We start from the raw sequence: 26,842 nt of genomic DNA on the forward strand, positions 1-26,842 counted from the left end.
AATTCCAGTAAAATATCATTACCGAAATCCTAGTTTGAATAGTCTTGACTTGCTTTTTGTTGGTTACAAACAAGGACCATTCAAAACCCTTAAAAACTTAATGTTCCTATGGCCGCCACTGCCATGGAATTTCATGCCGGTAAGCTGACATGGCATTTACAGGGAATCCATACAAAGAATGGCATCCAGCCCCTACAGTTAAAAAACTACTTACAAATGACCAATTCAGATATACAACAAACTATCCCTCCCCTACTCAATGCAACATTCTTGTCCTAAGTGTTCAGTAAATATCATCAGGATTCATGTTGAATCTGCATCTTTTGGTTCTCAATCAGATCTGGAAACCAACATATAGCAGGTCTGAATATATATGTATGTGGCATTGCTAGGAAAAACTGTCTGAATTGCATCGAGAATAATCAACCTCCATAAATTGTTCTTCTTGTCCATAATCCCATGGCCTTTCTAAGGCCATAGGCTTTTCCAAACCGTGCACTGAATCACTATAGCCATCAAAGCAATGTACCCCACGATCCACACATGTGCCCATAGGTTCTTCCTGTTTACGTTCAGGACATGATTTATAGTCATTAAAGTTGATCCGGTGCCTATGATAGACACCATTTCCATTATTATAAGGCTGTGAAGACCCCTGCCTAAAGGATTCTTGTCGGTTGTTCTTCCTATTGAATGGGAAATTCTTTCTAAATCCTGTATCGTTCCTATTCCAGTGGCCATGAGGTTTTGACCATCTAGATGTGCCATTGCCTTGGAAGGCTACAGGAGGTTTCCGTTTGTGTCCCCTAATAGAACCAGGTTCATGGTGCTGCCAGTAGTGCATATTTGGTTTCGTATTCGGATCTTTGTCAAAATAGGGTCGTTTTAGATGGGGGGTTGGCAATATACGAGGCGACAAGCATGGGACAGCTGGCTCCAACTCGGGATCATAGCCTGGTGGTCCACTTGCCATGTCTGTCTCATTGAACACCGGCGCACGAAATTTTGGTCCGACTTCCTTGACATCCTTGATTCTAGCATCTCCAGACACATATGGACCCCAGGCATGAGCAGCCATAAGAGACTGCAATTGCCAGGGGTGAATTTCTGGCCCAAAAAGAGCATGCATTTGTTTGAAGAACTTTGAGGGTGAGATGCCAAACTCTATGTCGGATATGTTCGTGGCTCGATCACACGGTGCGCCAGACTCATTTCCAGGCACCATATTCTCTTTTAGCCCAGCTGATTCGGAACTGATGAAGGGTACAGTACCCCAAGTAGCGCTGCTATCATGCAACTGATGTGCAAAAGGAAAAGTTTGTGGGAAGTAAGAATATTCTTGAACAGAGGTATGGTCTACATGAATTTGTGCTACTGGAATACCCATACAAACAGATCCATCATGCGGGATATATCCCATAGATGAGCCTGAAATGAGCTGTTCGACTGGGATTCCTTGAACCACACCAGATGGATCTATCCCCTTCAAGTGAAGATCAGGAAATGAATGTGCATCTGGATATGTTGCATCAAGCTGATCTGCATCATCCATGTCACTTTCATGGATACGAACATCATGGTTGGTGTTGTTGTGGTGATTGGGAGGAAGAAGGCTATTTGCACAGAAAGGCCAGAAGATCTGTGGCAACCTACTGGCCACGACTGCATCTAACATCTCTTGTGATGGTTGAACCCACTCCCATGACTGCTTGCCTCTTCTATTATCATCCTCTACAAAAGATGCACCATATAATAACAGAATCAGGAAAAGGTTGCAAATTTCACCTGATAATTGAAAAAGAAGTAATAAAAAAACCTTATGTACCATTAGTTCTTCTGGATAGCCTGTAAGGTAGATTTTGGTTCAGTAAGTTCTTTTTTAATCTATGTGCAATTTGTTTGACCTGAGATACAAGTACATATCAATTACCCTTATCTGTTCTCATGAAATTAGGCATGAATGCAAAATCACATATTAACTCCTAAAGAAACTCAGGGAATTGCATTACCTCATTATCTGCATGATGGCAAAGATGCATTATAGTCTCTGTCAAACTGTTGAAGGCAATGAAACAGGATTAAGCATGTTCCATAGGCTGAAACACGAAGATCTAGCTTTTCTCCAACTATAGCATAAAAATTATAGAATCACAGACCTGTCTGGGCCAAGGTCTGCATTAATTTGCTCACGTGTCACAGTGCGTCTAGCTGCTAGAAATTCCACCACCTGATTAAAATAGGCAAGCAAAAGCTAGTAAAGAATTAAAGATTTTATTTTGGAGAGTAGACCTAGGAAAAGAGGATTAAAATTAAAACAAATGACAATCAGGTTGGCTCACACTCTCTTGTGGGCTCGTGTTCCCAGGACTTGGGTTGTGTTATCTGAAATGCTCATTCATCCTGTAAGCTTTTGACTGGATAAATATAATCAAATACTTACAGGGAGCCAAATTTTGGGGCCAATCATGGTGTAATATATCAAATAGTCTCAAGCACTACTAAGTCAACCTCAAGCAAAACAACGTGAAAACAACGAAGAGAAAGCAACTTGATCAACCTCTCTATATGTAACACAATCAACTTTTCTGACAACATGGTATGTAACCAAAGGTTGGAAATACCAATCTGAATCTCGTAAATGCTTCATATGCTACAGTTACATGAAGCTATTTGTTGGGGTTCTAGACTATCAACCTTTACATAGTGGCATTGAGACAGAAATGGTGCACTCCACTTTCAAGTCTCAAGTTCAAGCTAGCTCGAAGTTACCCTTTCTCCACTTCTATCATCATGGTTAGACTCCAAAATTGACGATTCATGTATTTTACGGCTATGATCTACCACAAATGATGATCCAGACTATAGGCTCATATTTTAAGTTGGCAATCATAGGAAAAATGAATGATGCGTAAAAAGATATAAATTTACACAACTTTCGAAGAAACATATTCATGTCTTTAACCTACATCAAGAACATTTTGACAAGCTCTTTTAAATACGACAAATCAAGTTAAAAACAATGATTAAGAATTACAATGAGTGAGGTAGGTTGAAAGAAGGAAGAGACACGCATGAATCCAATGGTTCTATCTATTGGATATTGCTGTCTCATGTTAATCTTACAGCCATAATCTTCCCACTCTGTACTTGGAGATTGATGAGTGTTCACGTTTTCAATGAGGTTTCACACTCTTATTATATGTGGGTTCCCATTTCCCACATTTAATCAGGGTGTAGCTCAATCTTGGTCATTCCTAAATGTTATCAGAGTAAGATTTTAAATTGGCTCCATTTTAAAGCATCAATATTTGATAAACATGCTCATATATTTAATCTATATACTTTCAAATAACATGTTAAAAAATGGAACTCAATGAAAGGAAATAATTTTTACTAGCTCTTTCTAAATTATAATAATCGATCAATCTAAAAAATATGTTTAGAAAGAAAGAAATGTATATATATATCAACATTTCAAAAAAGATTAAGACAGATTATGTTTATTCGTAAATGCAAGGAACAAAAGAGAAAATTGCAAAGATGTGTGAAAACTTTGAGTTCGTAAATGTAACAAGTTGTTGGAGATAAACATGCACAAAACAAAAGATAATGAAATCCATATTCTTGATTACAGAAGATATTAAGTTCCACAATAAAAATATTGTAGTATTATAGACATATAGAGATACTTCAATGATGTCATGTCATGTATAATGAAACTTTATTACTTCATATTATTATACTGCAATTAAAATTATCTGCAAAATCATGAAGTCGTAATTTTCTCTATGGTAGATTTATATTCTGGATATAATCTAGTGTGAATTAACAAGCGTATGCACTTTCCTTCCAACATCCATTTTTATATTCTTTTATAAAATTTCTCGTGGAAGGTTAGCTAATATCATGAAATGAAGGTCACATCCGACTAGGAATAATTTACATGCATAAAGAATAGTCATGACTCTTTATAGTAAGATGGACAAATACTTTTCATAGACAGCCAAGACTGTTCCTTATGGTAATAAGATGGGAAGTTACTTTTCGTGTCCTTGAGACATGTCATCATGCTTTTAAAGTATTCTATCTTTATATGTAGAAGGAACTCATCGCAACTACTGCGCACTCATCAACAATAACTATAAGATTTGAAACTCAAACTTGGAGATATCATTCACAGAAATAAATAAGAAGTTTGCATACATATAACTAAGACCTCTAGACCTTCATCTATGTTTTTATCAATCATTAGACTCTAAAAAGGGATAGTTCAAAAGAATTTTGTTTGAAAGGTTTCCATGTATCTTTCTTTTTGGCATACAATTTACTCCAAGACATGTCTCAAATCACATACACTCTCATAGTATAATCATTTCGCCCCATTGCAATAATGAATATGAATTCCATCACTGTGATATTCTCAATTCATTTCCATCTCTCATCTCAATCAGATCTTTTCCATTTCTGTATCATTTCTAGATGTGTATTGGAAGCATGAATGTGTTCTTTCAAGCACTTAACTTTAAAATTATGTTGTTTTTTCCGCATAAATTTCTTCCATTCTTTAGGATACTTTTGAACCACACGTTTTTATCAGAAAAAGGGGCAAACAAGTACATCAGTTCATGACCAATTCCATCATCATCTCTCAACCCATCTCTCATGGATATCTAGGAACTTACATCTAGTAGATATATATACTGCTTTAAAATATGCCTTCAGCATGGATCAGAACTGAAAGCAGAGAGATATGCAGCTAATGCATCCATCAATTAAATACTTCTAACATTATACACAATCTGAGCTCCTACGACAGGATTTCCACACATTTGAAACCTCAAATTCATAGTACTGATCATTTGTTACTGGATAAATGCCCAGAAAACCTCATGCAGTTGCCATTACACCATATATAGCCTGTCAAACCTCTCCACAGGAAGGTTTTCCTTCCCTAGAATATCCCCATGAATAATCAAAACCAACCATACAACAAAAAAACGCAGGTACCTGCCAGACTTCTATACATGGTCTAACCTTCCCTAGAACATCCCCATGAATAATCAAGACCAACCACACAACAAGAGAAAGCAGGTACCTTCCAGTCTTCTATACATGGCCAAAAACATGAAAATTTTCAAATGAAAGATGGAGACACTAGAAGGTTTTTATAATCTGGCATTGGAGACACAAGAAGGTTTGGAACCAGAAATATATTTACACAGGCAGTGTCCACAGAGCCACCAGTGACAACAGGTCAAAAAAATGTTCATTGGGAAGTTAAAGAATACGCTCTACATTTTGAAAGTGCAGATCTACAATGCAGTTATCTACATAAAAAGCAAATGCAAATGTGCACTTTTTTATTGACTTTTAAAATCCCCAATACATATAAGCTTGCCAATTGTCACCAGTGAGAATAACAAGAATAATATATTTAGCAAATAAAAAGTGCATAAGGAAACAAAAACTCTCAAAGTGCGGAAGAGAATTAGGAATTTTCAAACCTTCAAAAGTTTGCGGACAATGGGTGTTTCCCTGTAGTCTTTCCTGCTCATTATCATGTACTCATTCAACTTCTTCAAACCTGTCATAAAAGCATCCATAAAGATGTAGATATAGATACTTCAATGTTTCATGCATTCATTCATTGACACTTTAAGTGCAATTCATCTACCGTTTTCTATAAGGAGCTAAAAATTATTTATTGAACAGCTTTTTAAAATATTGAAAATAATGAAAACAAATCAGAAAACACCACAATGGAAATCATAACATTCTTCCAATTCCATCCGCCAATGGCACAGTTGCCATATCCATTCTTCCATAGGTTTGAAGAGATCCATATCTGCCTATGTCCATTTCGAACTGATTTGAAGAGATTCTAAGCTGCCCCATCACACTGGAGTGCATAGGGTAAATATGTGTCTATATAAGAAGGCTCGATAATAATAAACTCACCCTGCATGTGTAAAAAGAGTGCTTTGTAGTAGGCCATCTTGAAAGTGGAATTGGATATGTGCACATAGTCTTTCAACCACATAAGGGCTACATATCCACAAGAAAGTTGAGCACAAGTAGCCTCCTATTGGGAGAACCAAGGGCTCGTGAATGTTACTCCTTGACATGTGTAGAATAATTTGTATGCCAGCTTTTCCTCTCCCAAGAAGAATTCTGCTTCTGATCTTGTTAACCCTGCTTGTTTCATGTTAAACACCATCACTTTATCAAGGTTTATCAACAAATCCCAAATCCTTCTGTATACAAAATTACTTTAAAGCATGATATCTTCGTAGGCCCTCTTAAGAGTCGGAGATAAACACAATGTCATTGGTATACAGTAAAATAAATATGACTACCTGTGCTAAGAATGCTCTTGAACCACCCAATCTCTCTACGTAATTAGATATCTCATCTATATAAAGGCCAAAGAGAGTGATAATGGTTGTCCTTGTTCTATTGCAACTATGCTAGCTACGCTAGCCCCCACCTCAAACAATGCGATAAGAGTGCACACTTTCGAAAACCTCAAAGCACATTTGCATATTCATGTAGGATCTGAGGTGAGGTCAGTTGTTCGTTACGTAGTCCCTCATTGAACATTTTCCATCCTTTTTTACTTTTTTGTCTGAGGAACAACCATTACAGCTGTTTTTCAAATTTAGCCAAATACTCATAAGGCATTAAAAGGCTTTTTTTGCTTGTTTATATGTACAAATCCTATAAGTTCCTTCTCATTCCAAGCTTCTCCTTGTATCACAGAATTCCTCATAATACCAACTGTTTGTGTGGCTCTATCACATAGGGGCACATTGCTGACCGTGATGTATGAAAAGGATTTGTTATAGCATAATGCATTGACTTAGACAACCTTTGTGTGACTACTTCTAGAGATGCGAAAGGATCCAAATCAAGCATGCCATTATGCATTCCACAGTTATACATTGATTTGTTGCCAAACCAGTAGGTCTACCAGAGATGGTAAAATCCCCTATGTCACTAGTAGAATGCAATGTCATGAAACTGTATGATTACTAGTTGCTTAATTATTGTCTTACAGCTGGGGAAATGCATTTGTGGCTGCAAAATGCAATGACTTTGACAGTGTAGGGAAAAGCATTTGTTGTAATTGCAATGTCTAAGGCACTTTTATGAAACTGTATGACTACTAGTAAGGTAGTTGCAATTGCTTAAATTATTTTCTAAGAATAAAATAAAATGAAAATACTAATCTCTAACGCTATGTACAACCCTATATAAATGGTGTATGATTTTGCAATGGGAGGCATATCCATGAGGAATATTTGAAAAGAAACATCAATGAAGTATGTTATCTTAGTGTGTTGAAGTTTATACTTTGTTAAATCAAAGATTGTAGTTCCTAATACTACACAAGGTGGAAATCATCTATTGTAGCAACTTTTGCTTGATATGTGCTAACCCATAAATAATAAGTCTTAAACAATATAAATGAGAAGATTAACTAATTTATGGGGGTCTTTTGCTAAGCCTGGACTACAGAGACCAGGAGTGGGAGTGCTGAAGAGACGCACTAATAGTAATGAAACCTTGAGAGTTGATTGGGTTCATTCATGTTTGTGATGAGTTGGCCAGACCTATCTAGTTTAGCCTAAAGGTCGAGGGTTCGATTCTTTTCTTTCCAATCCATGATTTTGCTACTTGAAACCTTCCTCATCACTACCTACAGATAGAGGCTCATCACCTACACATACAAAGCGTGTGATAGGTGATGGCGGCACTGTGGTGAGTTGGCAACATCTATCTACTTTAGCCTAAAGGTCAGTTGTTGGATCCTTTTCTTTACAAACATCTTCTCATCACTACATATGGATAAAGGCTAAAGGTCAGGTGTTGGATCCTTTTCTTTACAAACATCTTCTCATCACTACATCCAATCCATGCTTTTGCACCTAAAACCCTCCTCATCACTACATATGGATAAAGGCTCGGAGTTGAGGTCAAGGGAGGGTTAAAGCATTTGATACATGTGAGTCAAGTGATCCAATTCGAGCTACAGGGAGATATTGAAGAAGCAAAGAACTTGAAGAACACAATAGCATTGTGGAAGATGGTCAATGAAAATTCTGAAGGATGTGAGGCAGCTCTTATGTGCATGTTGACACGGGAAGCTAGTAATAGAGGAAATTTTGGTATTCAGTTTAAAATTGCAAATATGTATGATGTGTTTATGAATTATATTGCAAAGAAAAATAGTGAAGTTGGAAAGCAAAATAAAGGTAAAGCTGATGAAAACGATAGATAAACATGATGATAATGTTAATATTTATATTATAGGTGTTACAACACAAGTTGATGTTGAAAAAAAACGTGGGTGAAGTTATTGAGAAAGATAGATGATGGATGATAAGGTTGAGAATACGTGATGGGTGTGATTGATGATGTGATGGTTGTGATAGACAATGTTAATGATGTGGATGATGTGATGGTTGCGATAGATGATGTTAATGATGTGGATGATATGATGGTTGTGATAGATGATGTTAATGATGTGGATGTGGTGATGATGATATGGAGGTGAGGGTCGATGTCGTGTTGCCAATCACACATGATGTGAAACCATACCCAAGCAAGACACATTCTCCCCTTACACATCATTACTAATTTGTTTATGCACATAATTGTGAATAAATAAAAGTGAAGTGTGGGTTTTGAACCCTTCAACCTTATGTTATATAACTACCAATAAGATAATATATAATTGTTTTAATTATTTAGTTACGAGAAAAAAAAGATGAATGTATTAACTTCTAATGATAGGTAAGATCCTATAAAAAGGACACCTCATTTTATAAGCAGAAGTGGTTTTATATAGAACATATGAGAAGAAACATCAACAAAGCAAGTTAGCTCAATGGATTAAAAGTGTATGTTTGTTAAGTTACAGATTGCACATGTAATCTTACATAGGGTAGAAATCAAAAAACAAAAAATTGAACGATATAAAAGAGAAAGTTGGCTCATTTATAAAGGTCTTTTGATTAGACAAATCTTGGGAGACCGAGCGGATTAAGGGAGTGATAAAAAGATAGACCACACTATTTGTAATTATATGCTGATTAATGAAATTTTGGGTTTGAATATTTGTGGGTGTGTGCTTCTCAACAAACATCTTTCAATCTACCGTTTTGCATTGTCACCACATCAAATTAGAGGCCTGACACTTGTCTATGCATCTGTGACACAATTCACATGAAGAAGAAGTTTGTCGACATATTAGATAGAAAGACGATATTTGTCGACATACATACACATAAATAAACCCAACCCAATTTTACATTAATCAACATAAAATTACAATTATTGAAGATTCTCTCTTCCTCATGCAATCGCTTTGGCCTCCAAAATATAGACTTAACAAAAAAACCCCAGAAATGAACCAACCCTTCTCTTTTATATGGTTCAGAAATTTCTATTTTTGGGTTGACATATATCAAATAAAAATTATTATCAGAAATGATTTTTCTCTATGCAACACTTTCAGCTTACAACCTGTAAATTAACAATTATACCCTATAACCCATTGAGCTAGCTTGCTTTGTTAAAAGAAATTCTCAAACATTCCTTATGAACACACCATTGCTTACGAAACAATATGCATTTATACAAGGTGTTATGTACCATTCGAACTATATTCATTTCTCTTTTATCCTAGGTAAATAATTTACGCAATTACAACTACCTTGTTAATCATATACTTTCATAACATAAGGTTGTGGGGGTTTGAAGCCAGCATTTCACTTTTATTTCTTTACAAATATGTATGTAAAAAAGTTGTATTTAATGAACAACGAGAGAATATACTTGATTTTGAAAGTGGTTTCAATATGCTTGATTTTGAAAGTGGTTTCAATATGCTTGATTTTGAAAGTGGTTTCACAGTGTCTCATTGGCAACACAGCATCCACCCCCCTCAAAACTAGCACATCCTCCAAGATGCACCCAAAATAAGGTTCACATTTGTATTATCAAGACTTGATCCACATGCCAGTGCTTCACGTTATTGGTAATTATTTGTTAACCATGATAAAGTTGGCTGCCCACCATCTTGAGGCACCTTGCTTTTTCCAAAAATGGCTCTTCTAGTCTTTATCACCCATATCCCAAACATTCCAACTTTGCTGATCGTCATCATTCTATCTCCCACTATTATCATCGTCCTCAATTCCCACATCATCATCCTCCTCTTTATTTCCCTTATCACTCTTATCATCGTTTCCATTTTAATCAACATCATTATTAAGTCACATCCACTTTCACATCATCCATGATATTTACATCAACATCCATTACACCCTCATTCACGTCATTATAAAACCCTACAATATCATCTTACCCATTTCATTATTCCAAATAATAGCATTATGTTTGACATACTCAACTTCCCTAACCCTATTTTTATCGTTATATCTATTATCCTTCTCCCGAATTATGTCATTATGAACATGATCGTCTTTTTCAACACATTCTCTAATCTAGTTGGATAGTTGACATCAAAAAATGATTCAAAAGATGGAGTATGAAAGATCTCTTAGAGCTTTCAAGTGATGCTACGAAATATGTAGTTACTGAGGACAGGTTAATGGTGTTAGGAATATGTCCCTCCTATGGGAGGAGCCGACTGGTCGGGCCGAGAGCTGACAGTCGAAGACATGGTATAGCCTACTGGTCGGGCCAAGAGCCGACAGTCAAAGACTATAGCTGACTGGTCGGGCTAAGAGCTGACAGTCGATGACAAATGGAGAGTCGACAGTATAAAAGGAGGTCCAAGTCAAAGACATGACCGACTAGTCGGGTCGATCGGATGGTCAAAGACTGATTAACTAATACTGTTATTAGGATAATAATAATAGGAATGAACGTAGCAGAGGCTACATTTCTAAATAGCCTATTTAGTGTATAAGTATAAATACACCTAGGGCAATGCTTGTGAGAAAAGAGAGAATAGAACAGAACTGTGGAACGAAGCAGGCTAGAGATGTACTGGAGAGATAGAGAGCGGCGCCATAGCCGAATGAGGTTTTGACGCCAAGAGCCTTGTGTGGCTGATAAACTCTGTGTGAAGTGTTGTATTCTGACCTCATCTGGTATTCTCTTGTGTATAGTGGAATCCCTGCTCGCGTGGTTTTCCCCGTTTAGGGTTACCACGTAAAACGTTGTGCATTGTGTATTTTGTCTACTACGCTGTTTTTCTATTTCCGCTAGATTTTTATATTTCAACATATCTTTCGTGGATCAACGATTCGATTCTTAACAAACTGGTATCAGAGCTTGAGGTGCAAGCATGGAAGGAGGTGTGAGCGGCTTCCCGAGTATGATAGTTCTAAACTCTCAGAACTATGCAGACTGGAAAATAAAGATGGAAGACCTTCTCATAGTGAAAGACCTGTACGAGCCCATCGACAGAGCAGAAATACCCACGGGGGTATTAGAGTCTGAATGGAAACTCCTAAACAGAAATTCGACGGCCACCATCAGCTAATGCGTCGATGTGAGTGTCCTTCAGCATGTAGCGAACAACACAAATGCCTACGAGATGTGGCAGAAGCTGTCAGGCCTATACGAGAGGAAGAATGCCCTCACCAAAACATCCTTGATGAGAAAGATTGTAAGGCTGAAATACAGGGACGGAGAAAGCACGTAAGCACATTCATGGGGTATGTGAATCAACTTGCTGCAACCAAGTTTCCCCTTGAAGATGCAATGCAGGCTATCCTGCTGCTGTGCACACTGCCGGATAGCTAAGAGAATCTAGTGGTGACTCTCAGCACCTCGTGTCAAGAAGAGAACTAGTCTCTACAAGCGGTGAAGACAAGCATCTTGAACGAGGAGACGAGAAGGAAGGACAAGGGTATCCAGTCCCAGTCCGAGTCAAATCTGACTCAACAAACCGGCAAAGGAGATCACCAAGGAGAAAGAAAGAAAGAAAGAAAGATATATTAACGTCTTTTAAGAGGCCAAAATGGCCTATAAGACCAAATAAGAGAGTACATCTTGAGTGTTGTCTCGTCTTTGAGAACAAATCAAAATAAAATAAATATTACACAGTAAATATAAAAGTAAATAAGATGAAAAGAGAAGAAACGAGGGAATCTGGTTTTTGGCACATGTGAGATTCTCAAGTTAGGTATATTGTAGCTTTTGTCTTCGAAAGATCTCTAGCATAGGTCAATCCAGAATAGAAATGTCCAAACTGGAGAGAAAAGTCTCACGCCAGGTCCAAGTCCAGAGGTAAGCTAACATGCTTTTATTGTGGAAAGCCTAGACACTTTAAGGACTGCCGGCACCTCAAGGACAAGAGTGTCGGAAATAATGTCGAACCCAGGAAGATTCCTGATGAAAAGGGCTACAAGTGCGGAGGAGATCCCGTTCATTTGTGAGCAGGCAAGCACAAATCTTGCAAGTGAAGAGTGCACCTGGGTAATCGACTCAAGTGCATCTTTCCATATAACTCCGTCGAGAGAGTGCTTCTCGACTTACACAGTCGGAGATCATGGTGTAAAGATGAGAGACAATGGTGAGTGCAAGATAGTCGGCATTGGAAGTGTATGCCTGACGACGTCGACTGGTTGTCGACTGATGCTGAGGGAAGTTCGACATGTCCCCGATATCAAATTAAATCTGATATCAACTAGAAGGTTAGATGATGAAGGCTACAGTGGTAGCTTCCGAAACGGCAAGTGGAAGTTATGCCAAGGAAACCTCATATTGGCACAAGCACAAAAAGAGGGCACACTGTATATGATGCATGCCCGACTAGGCCACATGAGTGAGAAGGGAATGCATATCCTAGCTGACCAGGAACTTCCAAAAGTGAAAGGAGTTCAATTGGAGAAGTGTGTCAACTACTTAGTCGGAAAGCATAATAGAGCAGCATTCCACATGAGACCACCAAGAAGAAGAGAAGGTGCATTGGAACTAGTGTACACCGACGTGTGCTATGTAGACACTCCACATCATGGTGGACAGTACTTCGTAACGTTTATTGACGACTATAGTCAGAAGACATGGGCCTTCATACTGAAGTCGAAGGATGAAGTACTGTCGATGTTCAAGGAGTTCCAAGCAAGAACCAAACGAGAGTCAGGTCAGAAGTTGAAGGCTGTCCGAACCGACAATGGTGGCGAATATAGAGGGCAGTTCGAAGAATATTGCAAGGCCCAAGGTATTCGAATAGAATACACTATACCGAAGACCCCAAAGTTGAACGGGCTTGCAGAGAGGATGAATCGAATGATCATGGAGAGAGTAAGGAGCATGCTCTCTCATGCAAAACTGCCAAAATCGTATTGGGCTGATGCGATGTATACAACTATTTATCCGATCAACAGGTCTCCCTCAATATCATTGAAAGGTGATGTCCCACAGAGGGTGTGGACAGGAAAGGATGTCTCCTACCGACACCTGAGGGTGTTTGGATGTTTGGTGTATATGCATGTGTCTAAGGATCAGAGGTTGAAGCTCGACAGTAAGCGAAAGCATGCATATTCATGGGATACTCGGAGGACGAGTTCAGCTACAGAATGTGGGACCTAGTCGACAGGAAGGTAGTGAGGAGTTGGGACGTAGTTTTCCCGGAAGACAAGACGATTGAGGACCGGAAGCAATAGAAGTCGGAAACAACTTCCCCATCACCTCCCACTACTACGGACTTAAGGCTAAGTGAACCGACACAGTCGGCTGTTCGGAGACAGCCAATCGGCACAACTGAATCCGAGTTGGTCGACTTGGAGCAGTCGAACAATACAGATGAGTCGGAATCGGTAGATCTATTGAAGTCGATCGAGGACTACGAGTCAGAATCAGCTAACCCTCAACGACCGATCGACATGAATGAACCCGAGCCGACGAGTGGAAAGAGATACCCACTCAGAGAAAGAAGAGCACCGACGACATATGCCAGTCAATACATTCTCTTGACTAATGAAGGTGAACCTGAGTGCTATGAAGAGGCCATTGCCGATGAGCACAAGGAGAAATGGCAGAGTGCGATGCAAGACGAGATGGACTCCTTGCATGAAAACTATACTTACGATTTGGTGGAGCTACCAAAAGGTAAGAGAGCACTCAAAAATAAATGGGTCTGTAAGGTAAAGACTGGAGAAGTTGACAGAGCACCCAGACATAAAGCCCGTATAGTGGTGAAGGGTTTTCAACAGAAAACGGGTGTCGACTTCAATGAAATATTCGCACCAATCGTGAAGATGACATCAATTCGAACTGTTTTGAGCATAGTTGCCAGCATGGACTTGGAGATCGAACAGTTAGATGTCAAAACAACATTCTTGCATGGGGAGTTGGATGAAGAGATTTACATGCAGTTGCCCGAAGGCTTTGAGGAGAAAGGGAAACAAAACCTGGCATGTCGACTGAAGAAAAGTTTGTATGGTCTGAAACAAGCTCCACACCAATGGTACAAGAAGTTCGAGTCCTTCATGCTGGAACATAGGTTCCACAAAACACAAGCAGATCATTGCGCGTTCGTCAAAAGGTACGATGAAGGTGACTTCTTGATTCTCTTATTGTATGTTGATGACATGTTGATAGTTGGACAAGACACGAAGAAGATTGGAAGCTTAAAGAAAGAAAGAAAGAAAGATATATTAACGTCTTTTAAGATGCCAAAATGGCCTATAAGACCAAATAAGAGATTACATTTAAGTGTTGTCTCATCTTTGACAACAAATCAAAATAAAATAAATATTACACAGTAAATATAAAAGTAAATAAAATGAAAAGAAAAGAAACAAGGGAATCTGGTTTTTGGCACATGTGAGATTCTCAAGTTAGGTATATTGTAGCTTTTGTCTTCGAAAGATCTCTAGCATAGGTCGATCCAGAATAGAAATGTCTCCGAAGCGAGGGAAGCACCTACGATGGCGGGAGATAATGGCTTTTATCTGTCGATGACAAGGGTGTCAAGGTTGTGGTTCATGGGGCCGGGGCCTACATGCACGGCAAATTGCCATTGCCCGATCAATTGTAACCCCTTTGTTATGTCCTGGTCTGGATCTCATTTCTGTATCCCGGGGTTGATTTCTAGCATTAGGAGTGATGGGGCTAAAGAAAGTTGTGATTGTTCTTTGTGGATGAGCTTGAGTGGCTGTATTCTTCAACAACTTTTCCCGATGTCTCTTGAGCTCTAGCAAGAAAAGTCCTAAGCATCGTTGGTCCTCATATTCCATTACCTTGCGTAGTGGGCCAAAGCCTTGTTTAAAGAGGCAATGGTATCTCCCTCTGATTTCATAAAAGACACTACAATGACAAACATAGTGTTCTTCAGATTCCATTCCTTGATGACACAATTGGCAAATTCTCTCTTCTAGAGGTAGTCGTGTATATCTGCCTACCTCAATCTGTAGCTGATGTGATGAAGTTCGCAGCTGCCCTATCACACTACACCGTGCATAGGATAGATGTATGTCCATATAAGGTGGTCCGATGACAAATCCATCCTCCGATGTATGTAAGAAGTGTGTTTTATAGTGGGCCATCTTTGTTCCAAGTGGTATTTTGGGGCTGATCCATGTTATCTTGTTTTCCAAGTTAATAATATCAATTCGGATCACTCTATTCTTTTCCACTTTGGTCATATTTAGATGGGGACAGTCCAAGTTATATTGGAACGGGGGTAGTGCATTTATACTCACGCCATGTGACTCGATCCATTGCGGCATTTCAGCATACCAACAATGAGTGTCTCCATTTTTAGCCAGTTGTCTTGATGACATAAGTGCCAACCTTGGGTACCTTCATTTAGGGAGCTTCCAAAGACGTTGGATAAATGTCACTGATCAGAACAATGCCTCGGTTATTAAAGAATGTGTTAGGCAAGTCGTTTGCCATGAAACATCTTGGACCGGCGAAGCAGATCTTAGGGATGCACATAGTTCCGGACAAAACTAAGAAAGAGTTGTGGTTGTCACAAGAGAAATATGTGACGAAGATCCTAGAGAGATTCAACATGTCAGAAGCAAAGCCAGTTGGCTCTATGTTGCCGGCCATCGGCAATCTAATGTATGCTATGGTCTGCACGAGACTAGACATAGCTTTTCTTGTGGGGGCAGTAAGCCGATATATGAGTAATCTAGGACGAGAACATTGGGCAGCCGTCAAATGGATACTCGGGTACTTGAAAGGCATCTCGGGGTTATGCCTAAGGTATGGTGTCGGAAAACCTATGCTCGAAGGTTTTACCGATTCGGACATGTCGGGGCATGCAGATTCAAGTCGATCCACATCAGGGTATGTGATAACGTATGCAGGGGGAGCAGTGTCGTGGCAGTCACAACTTTAGAAATTTGTGGCCTTGTCGACTACAGATGCAGAGTATATGGCAGCGGTAGAGGCCGGCAAAGAGCTGATTTGGATGAGAAACTTTCTCAGTGAATTGGGAATGAAGCAAAAGGAGTTTTTGCTTCATTGCGACAGCCAAAGTGCCATACATCTAGCCATACAAAGTATATTTCTATCCAATGTGGCCTACAACTTGTTTCTCACTACAATTGGGTGTATAATGAATGTCAAGTTCGGCTCGTTGACTGGTGACTTAATAGAAAAAGTCTTGTGTGGCACCCTTTAGTTTTACAATTTCAGGTCAACAAGGTATGGTTTAAAAGCTGAAGAAGACTTATATGGCTTGAAACAAGCTCTCAAGTCGTGTCTTGAAACAACATCTTGATTGCAAGCAGTTGCAAAAAGCTTTTGGTTGGCAGGCAGTTCATGAAGCTAAGGTCCAGCCTGGAAAAGAGGCGTATTCCTCAATATGGAAACAAAAAATGGATATGAAGAAGGACATCAAACTAGCATACAGGTCAGCATTGGACATGACCGGTGAGGTTTAGGAACAAGACATCATTAGCCATGTAGACACCCCTCAAGAGGTGGTTACTCGTGAAGATGCAACAGAATTTCACATATTCAGGAAGTTCGTGAAGCTAGAATCCAGCATGGAAAGACGGCATACTCAATATGGAAGCAGAAACCAAGATTACAAAGAATATCAAACAAGCATACAACTCAGGATTGGACGTGATCAGTGAGTGAGGTTCATCATATCTTGTTGAAATGGGAACACGATGTCATTAATCATGTAGACACCCTTCAAGAGTTGTTGCTCCCACTCCACCTGAAATTATTGACTTAATATTGATTGAAGCCTTAGATCTCCACTCATCTCTTCCCACTCTCCATGTTGAAGCAATCAGGATAAACCATACCCCAATTCTTCCTCTTGTGGGCTTTCTTTTTCAGTGAAAGACCAAACAAATATATATATTCCAAAAAATAAAATGCAGTCATCATGGTCAAGAGTGGAATTTTCAGCTATGGCCATCCAGTTAGTTATCTGGAGACTATAGCATTGTGAAAATATTATCTGGCTGTATTTTGACAGTTAAACACAGCACAAAATATCATTACTATTTGCCTGTGTCACATGGAGTAAGCTAGATACATCTTATATTAAAACAAGATGCATTACGATAGCAAGTGGACCTATAAAATGTTCCTAATGTCTAATAGAATTATATGAATAAAATCATGCCTATCTTGGGCTTTGGTCAGAATGCAGAGCATAATACATACATTGGCTGTATGCAACTACCATTGCCTTTATTGGGATGCAGCATCTTGCACGAAGAAATTTTGGCCAATCTCCACATCTCCGATCTTCACCGTCACATCCGAACAAGCCGCAAATAGATCTTCACCGTCACATTCTCTAGTGATAATCTATTCTCAGAATATTTTGACAAAACTATTTACTTTTGTTCTGTTTATAATATGGACAAAATTGATAACCAACATTTATAGTCACTCCGGGTATTTAACATGCCATATCTTCCCATTATTACTAATAGTGAAGATGCCAACTCAAGCCTGTGAGATCTTTAAATCACGCCTTGCTTACTTTGAAAATAAATTGCAAGATGGATTCATAACTTCCACTAAAGAATCCACATTGTCATGCTATAACGTGAGCATATAGTTTAGCATAGTACTTACCATCTTCATTCACAATTCCCATCAGAATGGCCCAGGACTGAGTCTTCAACAAAGCATCCAACACCATGGACACATCCCTTGCTCTGTCATTAAAGAACATGTGCAACTTTTAATGATTAACATAATGTAACTCATGAAAAATTCATAACAATCTGCATTGAAGATGCATCACTATTAATCACCTCCTTAATGCCTCCCCCTTGGATTCAAATGCCCCCTTAGATATAAATGCATGATACAGAAGTTTCAGATACTTCGTAGCTGTTTTCTGAGCATCAGACTGATCATAAAGCCAAGAAGGGCAGTAACATCAATAATATGTAATATCCGAGAAAAGAATATATATTTCAAATATATTTGCCATTATTCTTACCTGAACCTTACATAAGCCACCATTTTCATCAACCAACTCATCCAGTTCCACTGATCAAATGAAAATGTCAATATTTCGTGATACATATATACAACAGTGCATAATATGGCTCTTCTGTACCGTGTTCCTCAGTGTCCTTCCCAATATCTGACAACTCCATTGATGTGTCCACCTTAGCTTCCTCCACCTGCTTTTTGCTGCTATCCATACGTGATTCTTCTTCAGACTTTTCTTCAACCATGACAGGTTCTGGATCATCTTCACTATAATCACTATCCACAATGGTGGGCGGAGTCATTGAATCACCTCCAATGAATCCTCGACATTCACGGGAACCGCATAGACATTTTTTTGCTGCTGCACCATACACTCTTACAAAATTATAGTCGAATGTGATCTCTTCTCCCTGTAACATGCAGGGAAAATGTATGTAGTGTCAGATGCAAACGAGTAAAAGATGATGTGTTAAGCCAAATGATTAGTGAGGAGATAAATTGCATGAGAGATCTAACATACAAAATGAATGGAAAGAGGAAATGGAAGAGACAGTGCAAAGAGGGTGAAAAAAGAAAGAAAAAAAAAGTTATATGCCCTTTTGAAGAAAGAATTTCATGAAGCTTTAAATGAAATCGAGAACCTTGAGAAAGACAATTGATTGTGAAAGTATGATCCTCGTCATGGGCTCAGCCCCAGATTCCTGTGGATGTTAAAAAATCTGTCCATCTCTTTGTTCCATTCATATTGGGACTTTCCCCAGTGGTAAGTCACAGTATCTATTTCAGGTACAGTTTTATAATTTGTTTTTATTTTGCCATTCTATAAGATTCAGATGAATGTAACTTTTGGTCTCAAAGCTCAATTGGGCCTTTAGAAGACACTCTTATAACATTTCATTTCGTTAATGCTTGCAACAGGGTTCAACTGGCAATAAGTTCCACTGATTTACCAAATGACACTGCAGAATGTAGGGGTTGAATAATTGACCTTATGGTCTCTGCCAGACAACCTTAGCAATTGAGCTACATCCTCCCTTTCCCTCCATTTTATTTGTTTTTATTCAGGCCAAAAGATGTGTACTTATTTTCTTGAAGATTTTCCAGCTCACAATGTAACATGCAGCAGTAATAATTGCACTAAGTTACTAAATAGCAATGTGAGATACACAGGTTGGATGCATCGCCTTATGGTCTCTTGCAAACAACCTTAGCAATTGAGTTACATCTCCCTCCCTCCCTCCCTTCTATCTGTTTTCCTTCAGGCCAAAAGATCGTGCTAATTTTCTTCAAGATTTTTCACCTCACAATGTGACATGCAGTAGTAATACAAAATTCTAAAATAGGTGTCTAGCTATTTTATAAGGAGATAGGGCACACCATCTTAAGATCTCTGATGGCGAAAATTCCAATGCACACTTCACCATTTACAATCCACTGCCAAAACAGTATCCTAACAGAGTCAGATCACAATGTAAACAAAAATGAATGTACATTGTAATTGCTGAAGTTTTTACAACCTTCTCTGTTCGACAGTTGGGCTCACAACTGTGGTTGATGAATCGCCCCAAGTTCCCTTTACTACAAGCATCAATAACCTTCAAATGATGATTATCTAGAATCAGAACAGTGTGATGAAATGAAAGCACGTAGCATCATCATTCAAGCCTCCAAAATGTACAGCATCGGCCATGATGTACAGCCACAATCCTGATGTGGAATTGAAAACAAGCAGAAATTACCTCGTTATTGTTCAATGTCATGAAATAGTAATGCTTTTGCCCTCTCAAGGCATACTCTTTCTGCCGAATTTCATAAGCAATGATATCCAGCACCTACAAAAAGCATGCAACATTTATTACAAGTACGAATGTTATACAAATAAAAAATTCCTAGTTTTCATATCTTCTTCTAATTCATTACCTCTCCTACATACTCAATAATGAAGGTCCCCATATGGACATCCTCTTGTACATGTAAGCCAAAACCCTTCTTTCCGCAACGCACTAATCCAACTTTTGAATATAGCATTTTTTGAAACTGCAAGTCAAGATGCAGTTAACAAGCATGAATTTTTTAAAATTGTTGTTTTACATACCCCATATATACCTGTTGGTTGGAGCAGCAGTTCCCGCAAGGACAGGTCTGAGCTATGCATTCAACATTCATGATGCGATTCAAACAATCATCTCCACAACCCATGTCACCATCACGAGGTGGCATGCAATTACAAACGGATTGCTACAATCAATTAAAACAATGGCAGACTAGATCAAAAATGAGATGAAACATAGCATAAATGAAATCCCACACCACAGTTGAAAAGGAGTGACAGGTCAAAAGTGATGGAAAAAAGCGGTCAACCATAATCAAATTATCAATGCCTTAAATGAAGGCTGTAACTGAAATAATACAGTTTGGCCCAAAACATCTTGTCTAATTCACATATATTCCTGTTCTTTTTCTTGAAAACCTCCGTATATGAATGCTCCCAAGGAGAAAGCCCCAAAAATCTGCTCTGAAACCAACAACCTAGACATCAATCCATGATAACTACAGGTTACACAAGAAACCACTTACTCAAATGACTCAACACCAAGGAGGAAAAGGTATTCACTTGTGTTCTATTTGGGGAACTTTCCCCTTGAAACCACGTAAACAACCTGTCTGAACACAGATGTCAATGCATATGATGCATCACCCACAAGGGACTTCAGCCCACAAACTAGAGATAATGAAGGACAAGCTTTTACCACTAGACCATGTGAAGGACATCGTGCTTTTCATTTTGCTTCTCAACCACACTCTAAGATTTGCATGTTTCAAACCTTCCCTTCCATAGACAAAGGGTTTCTTTTGCACCCATGGAGAACCTACATGCATCCAGATTCCATATGAAAGAGTACTCAAACTGAAAGTAGTCGTTCACCTTCCTCTCATTTGTTCGCTCACCTTTTTAGATTATTTAAATGGGACCTTTTACACATAGTTTTTTCCAAAGTTTCTCTTCACACTTTTACATAGACCACTCTATATCAAGCCAAAAAATATTGCAAACATCATAAAACTTTGTATTCAGGCAGAAATATGCATATTTAAAAAGTAAACATTCACAGAAAAAACTTTTACACTTCAGAATGCATCTTCAAATCCTGGATGCATACAGATTCACAGTTCATAGCTGCCATTTTGAACTTCCGAATGCATCCTCAAATTGTGATGCATACAGATTCATAGTTTATAGCTGCCATTGTGAAGTTTTTACATTGCAGTAGAAGAGCCTTAAAGCAAATAATAAAGCCTCACGCTAAAATTAACATTAACAGCACATCTACAAGTAAAACAATGATTTGTGCACCTTTTATAATTGTGTGTTTGAATAGTGTTAATTGTGTTCATGTTAATTTTACACGTTAATAGTGGTGATTGTTAAAAGAAAACAATAGACCAGTTTCTGCCATCAAAACATTAAGAATACATCTGTAAGTGTACCAGAGACTTGTCACATAACCTCATCACTTACCTCATCAATGGTTTCTGACTTCCTTCGACGATGATGAAAAACATTATGCTTAATCAATGTCCATACAGTCCCTGGTTGCCCTGCATATCGTACACAGTATCATCACTTAGAACGTTTATGTATGTACATAGAAGCTAGCCCCATTATTTAGACACTTACTGTGATTATCTAAACCCTTTGAATTACTTGAGTCTACTGCACGATACTTTCCATCACCTTCCTCACATGTGGAGTGCTCAGAAAAGTCTAGGTCTAGTTCTGCATTAATCTCTGAGTTAGACTTCTCTTGAGGCACAGAGCAATCTGCAAAAATTTTATTTGGGTTCTCTTTACATGACCTAGATTGAAGAACACAAACATAAAGAATTGTTAACACAGGAAAATGTTGGACATCCAAAAAAGACAACACGTTCAACCACATAAAACAAACACTAACTAGTCCACATTGAAGTGCAGGTATCGGAAACATATAGAGAGAAAGAAAGAAAGAAAGACATATTAACGTCTTCTAAGAGAGAGAGAGAGAGAGAGAGAGAGAGAGAGATTCATATATAGTGATTACTGCAAATTACTGGGATTGAGGTAGCTCATTTGGTCCATATAAACAGAATGCAAAAGGGGGTTGAATAATAGCCTTTACATAAGTGACAAACATGACTATCCTATTCAATCTTTTCTTTCCTTTTACAATTCAATGCACAAGACTTCTAGATGTCTATCAGACAATATTAATGAATGGAACCTATTTGCTAGATGCTAGAGCAGATACAAGAATCTTTACCAGCCACAATTGGTAGCTTCAATATGCTCTGCTAACACAGAAGGAATGCAACGCCACTTATGACAAATGTCACATAAGACCCACGCATCATCATGCTCCAAATCCTTCTTCTTGTTTCCTATTTCATAAGTCATTAAATGTTTCTTTCCTTCACCTTCTATGAGACCACTAGAAACTTCCTCCCCAACAACATTGTTATCAGCATCTTGCTCAGCAGCATGTATGTGGTTCTCAACAACACTATGTACAGTCTCTAAGCTTGTACTTAGTTCCTTTGTAACTCTGGCACTGCCATCTTGAGGCACATGTGTTTGTTCATTCAGAAAGTCTGGATGATTTTGTGTGGATGATGATGTTGAATCCTCAACATACTTTATCATGTGGCCTTGGTGTAATTTGAGTTCTTTGGATATTCTTATCCACCGCAGACCATGCTTGTGCTTAAGATCCTTGTGCTTTAAGGATCTCTGCTTTGTCAATTTGGGGATGCCGCTGATATCAATATTTCCATGAGCTAATGCCAGTGTGGTCATCTTCTGAATCCTGCGCTTCATCTCTGTACCCTGTCTATTCAATCTGCCTTTCATTACAGCTACCAATCCAACTACCCCTGCAGCTCTACATAGTTCTTTCCTCCTCTTGGAACTTATATCCAATAAATCAATGTCAGGTTGAACTGCACCCATTCTTCTCTTCCTTTTTGGCAGGATATCCAGACATGCCTGTTTATCCCACGCATCCTTGATGTCATTTGAGCTAGTTAACTGAGATTCCCTCCATTGTGGAGATTCCTCTGTAGAATGTGCTACTGTCTGCTTTTTTAATACATTCTGGCTCCTTTTAAAGGGCTGAATCGTATCTATGTCTGCCTCGATGGCTAGCTTGCCAGTTTGGGTATTGCAGAACTCTCCGCATAACTCATCAAATTCATATCCATTTTCTTCATTGTATTCATAAATTGATGCATCAGAGAAGTATTTAGTATCATCATCATCATCCAATAAACCTGTGAAGTGAGACAAATCTGCTATTTTGCTTAGCTGGCAAATCGGTAGCTCTATGAGCTTTTTCATCTTCAGCAGTGTAGAAAATAGACCCTGATACAAAGAAACATACTGCGTGTGTGATCAGAAATATCAGCTTGGAGAACAAAAGAATGGGTTGCACATTTATATCAGATTTCAATGTGCATGTCAAGCATCTCGAAAACACAACATCTTTCCATCCCTAAACCAAGTGATCAACAAATGATTATCAGTTCAAGTGCACTTCCATTTTCTTTCTTCAATTGAAATGAAGGTACAAAAATATATATGCTTAGATACAAATTATCAAACATTCATGTCGCTATGAGAAAATAGAGTGCAAAAAACAGGAACTTCATAGATGTTCCACGACAAACACATTTCAAGAGATGGAAACAATGTAGAAGAGGGACTATTTATCTGCAACATACATGTATGCATACATAAACTTGGCCTTTTTCACATGAGTGAAGAAGTGTAGGAAAACCCTAATAAATCATGCTTGTGCAAACAATTGAGTTTGTACATGTGACATAGAACAGAGCCCAAAGGATAATAATTGAAGAAGAAAAGCACGTATGCATATTCAAAGCCTTCATCACAAGTCCCCTGCAACGAAAAAGAAGATGCATACCTGTTTCTATGTTTGCCCCTCGCTTTAGGATATGGAAAACAACCCATGAGAGATTGATTGATAGAGAGAGAGAGAGAGAGAGAGCACAACCTTCAGAACTCTCGTTGAAGCAGAGGCAAAAGATACAGAGAGAAAGACAGCGATTTTGTTCAAAGGGGTTCCTTTCCTTCATTCATTCATTCATTTCATTTACAGCATTTTTCTCCACCATTGGAAATGCTGTAGTAACATACACAGTACAATGCGTATGTACGCGATTATGTTCGACGGGGTTCCTTTCCTTCATTCATTCATTCATTCATTCATTCATTCATTTACAGCATTTTCTAGTCCATTGGAAACGCTCTGTATTTATACGATTATGCTCAAAGGGGGTTCCTTTCCTTCAATCATTCATTTACAGCATTTCCTAGTCCACTAGAAATGCTGTATGTATACATACATATGTTCAAAGGGGTTCCTTTCCTTCATTCATTTACAGCATTTTCTAGTCCATTGGAAACGTTGTATGTATGTATGTATGTATTTATGTATATGAGGAGATAGTTTTGAGTGGCAAGGCCATGTTTGTGGCACACCTGTGTGTGTGTGTGTGTGTGAGAGAGAGAGAGAGAGATTTGTTCTATGCTCGCTAAGTAGTGTATTCAATTTTGTGTGAGAAACAAATGCGCACAAAGACCCCTTGGAGAGTAAAACTCCAAGCGAAAAACATTCCAACCATTTTTCCAATTGTTAGGTAGTTTAAATATTCAAAAACTCTGTTGAAATAATCAACCATTTCTCCAAGTCGGCATAGATACACACCTTTGGGACACACGAAGCATGTGAAGGTTGCCTGAGTGGAAACCATAATTGTCCAATATGGATGGAAAATATGTCAACTATAATGCATTTATCTAAATCTTGATGGAGTGGTCGCTTAACATGTCACGATCAAAGTAATCATTTTGATAGAAATATCCAAAGCTTATAATAAAGTTGTTGGTATTGTTGGACTCTTGGAGATGCTTTCTCCTCCTTAGAGAACACGTACCCTTTGATCACATGATCCATAACTTTTTGATATTGAAATATTTTTAGAGAGAGAAAACAACTATTTTCTTATGCTATACATATTTATGCCTTAAACCCTCAATAATTAACTCCCTATGATTGGAATAGGAAATTTTCCATAAATTCCTTTCATGTGTTTGGAGCGTAATCTCCATATGTTTGTTTTTTTATCGTGTTTTGATTAACATAACTTCCCACACATTAAGAACAAAGAAAATGTAGATTATTCTTTGTTTCAAAGTGGGACATTTGTTTTTGTCATGAGAACAAAATAACATGGACAAAACGAAATGTCGTCATTAACAAGTTAGATGTCTTTTTTTGTTGGTGGCTAAAAGCTCTTAAGAGAAATGAGTGGATCTCAAAGGGTTTAAGGTCAATATAAACGTCATTTAATAAGGATAAACCCTAATACAATAATTCTATTTGGTTAGATCCCAATATACAATTGAGTGTTTCATAAATGAGATTAAGGGTGGATACATCCAGTATGAGAGATTGAGATATTGGGAAAGAAAGAGATTCTCAATTTTTGGTACAGTCGACGACCAAATTGTCTTGTCATTGTAGGTCTCCTACACGCCACGCCCTCTTGGTTTGTCATCCGTCACCACTTGTCCCCGACACTCAACTTTTGAAAATGTGAATTATTCATTTCATTGTATAGAATTCTACTTGTATATATTATGTATAATTTAGGTCACCTTTCTTCCCTCATCATACATTACTAGATTCTTACACTTGTATGTTATCATCATAAGGGTTAATTCTAGCCAATTGACCTATATCTTTTTATTGGTATTAATCTATCAAGATTCAACTCACCCTTGTTATTTATTTGACAATGATCATGTTGAGATATCAAGCTCAACTTAGTTTAGTCGTTTTGTCAACACACGTAACTTGGGAGTTACCTAGATAGAATCTAGTTAGTGTGTTGACCTTAAAGCCTTCAATAGGATTTTGTACTTGAGTGGGATACATTGTAGATCCTCCACTCCCATGTTCATTTAATATAGGACTTACACCTTTGTACCTATATTCTTCTAACACATGTGCACCTTTGCACATGAGATGTATATATATCTCATTGTGGGTATTTTTTGTATTTGATGATGCTTTTTAATCATCCCGCATTTATATTATTGTTCATAAGTGTAACTTCCTCTCACACACATACCCACACATATCACATAATTTTCTACTTAACTACGCACATAATTAGTCACTAATTAACCCTTGCTTAATTACCTAATTATTAACATGGTATCAGAGCGTGTGGTTTAACACATCCACTAAGCCCACCCGACTCTTCGTGATTGTGTGTTTGAAACGCCGACGACAAATTCCGATTATCTACTACCGTAGTGCCGCTATGTGGCGTGTGTACGTGATCGAAGGAAGAAAAGTGAAAAATG

General features: G+C 38.3%; 1 protein-coding gene across 1 annotated transcript; it reads right to left on the reverse strand.

Moving 5' to 3' along the window:
- Nucleotides 1-24,565, reverse strand: LOC147859009 (uncharacterized). The gene is made up of 18 exons (XM_087325905.1): nucleotides 24,372-24,565; nucleotides 22,713-23,809; nucleotides 22,118-22,269; nucleotides 21,932-22,011; nucleotides 20,518-20,649; nucleotides 20,332-20,448; nucleotides 20,151-20,243; nucleotides 19,929-20,006; nucleotides 19,789-19,845; nucleotides 18,536-18,821; nucleotides 18,416-18,465; nucleotides 18,225-18,322; nucleotides 18,043-18,125; nucleotides 5,505-5,584; nucleotides 2,157-2,227; nucleotides 2,010-2,055; nucleotides 1,826-1,904; nucleotides 1-1,731 (listed from the first exon to the last, which is right to left on the reverse strand). The coding sequence occupies exons 2-18, from the start codon at nucleotides 23,783-23,785 to the stop codon at nucleotides 389-391; spliced, it is 3,918 nt and encodes a 1,305-aa protein (XP_087182031.1). The 5' UTR covers nucleotides 23,786-23,809; nucleotides 24,372-24,565; the 3' UTR covers nucleotides 1-388.
- Between the last annotated feature and the right edge of the window lie 2,277 nt (nucleotides 24,566-26,842).

This window comes from Azolla caroliniana, unplaced genomic scaffold (assembly GCF_043228905.1).
Source record: "Azolla caroliniana isolate FFs.n. ecotype wild unplaced genomic scaffold, voAzoCaro1.0.p SCAF_10, whole genome shotgun sequence".
Classification (NCBI taxonomy): domain Eukaryota; kingdom Viridiplantae; phylum Streptophyta; class Polypodiopsida; order Salviniales; family Salviniaceae; genus Azolla; species Azolla caroliniana.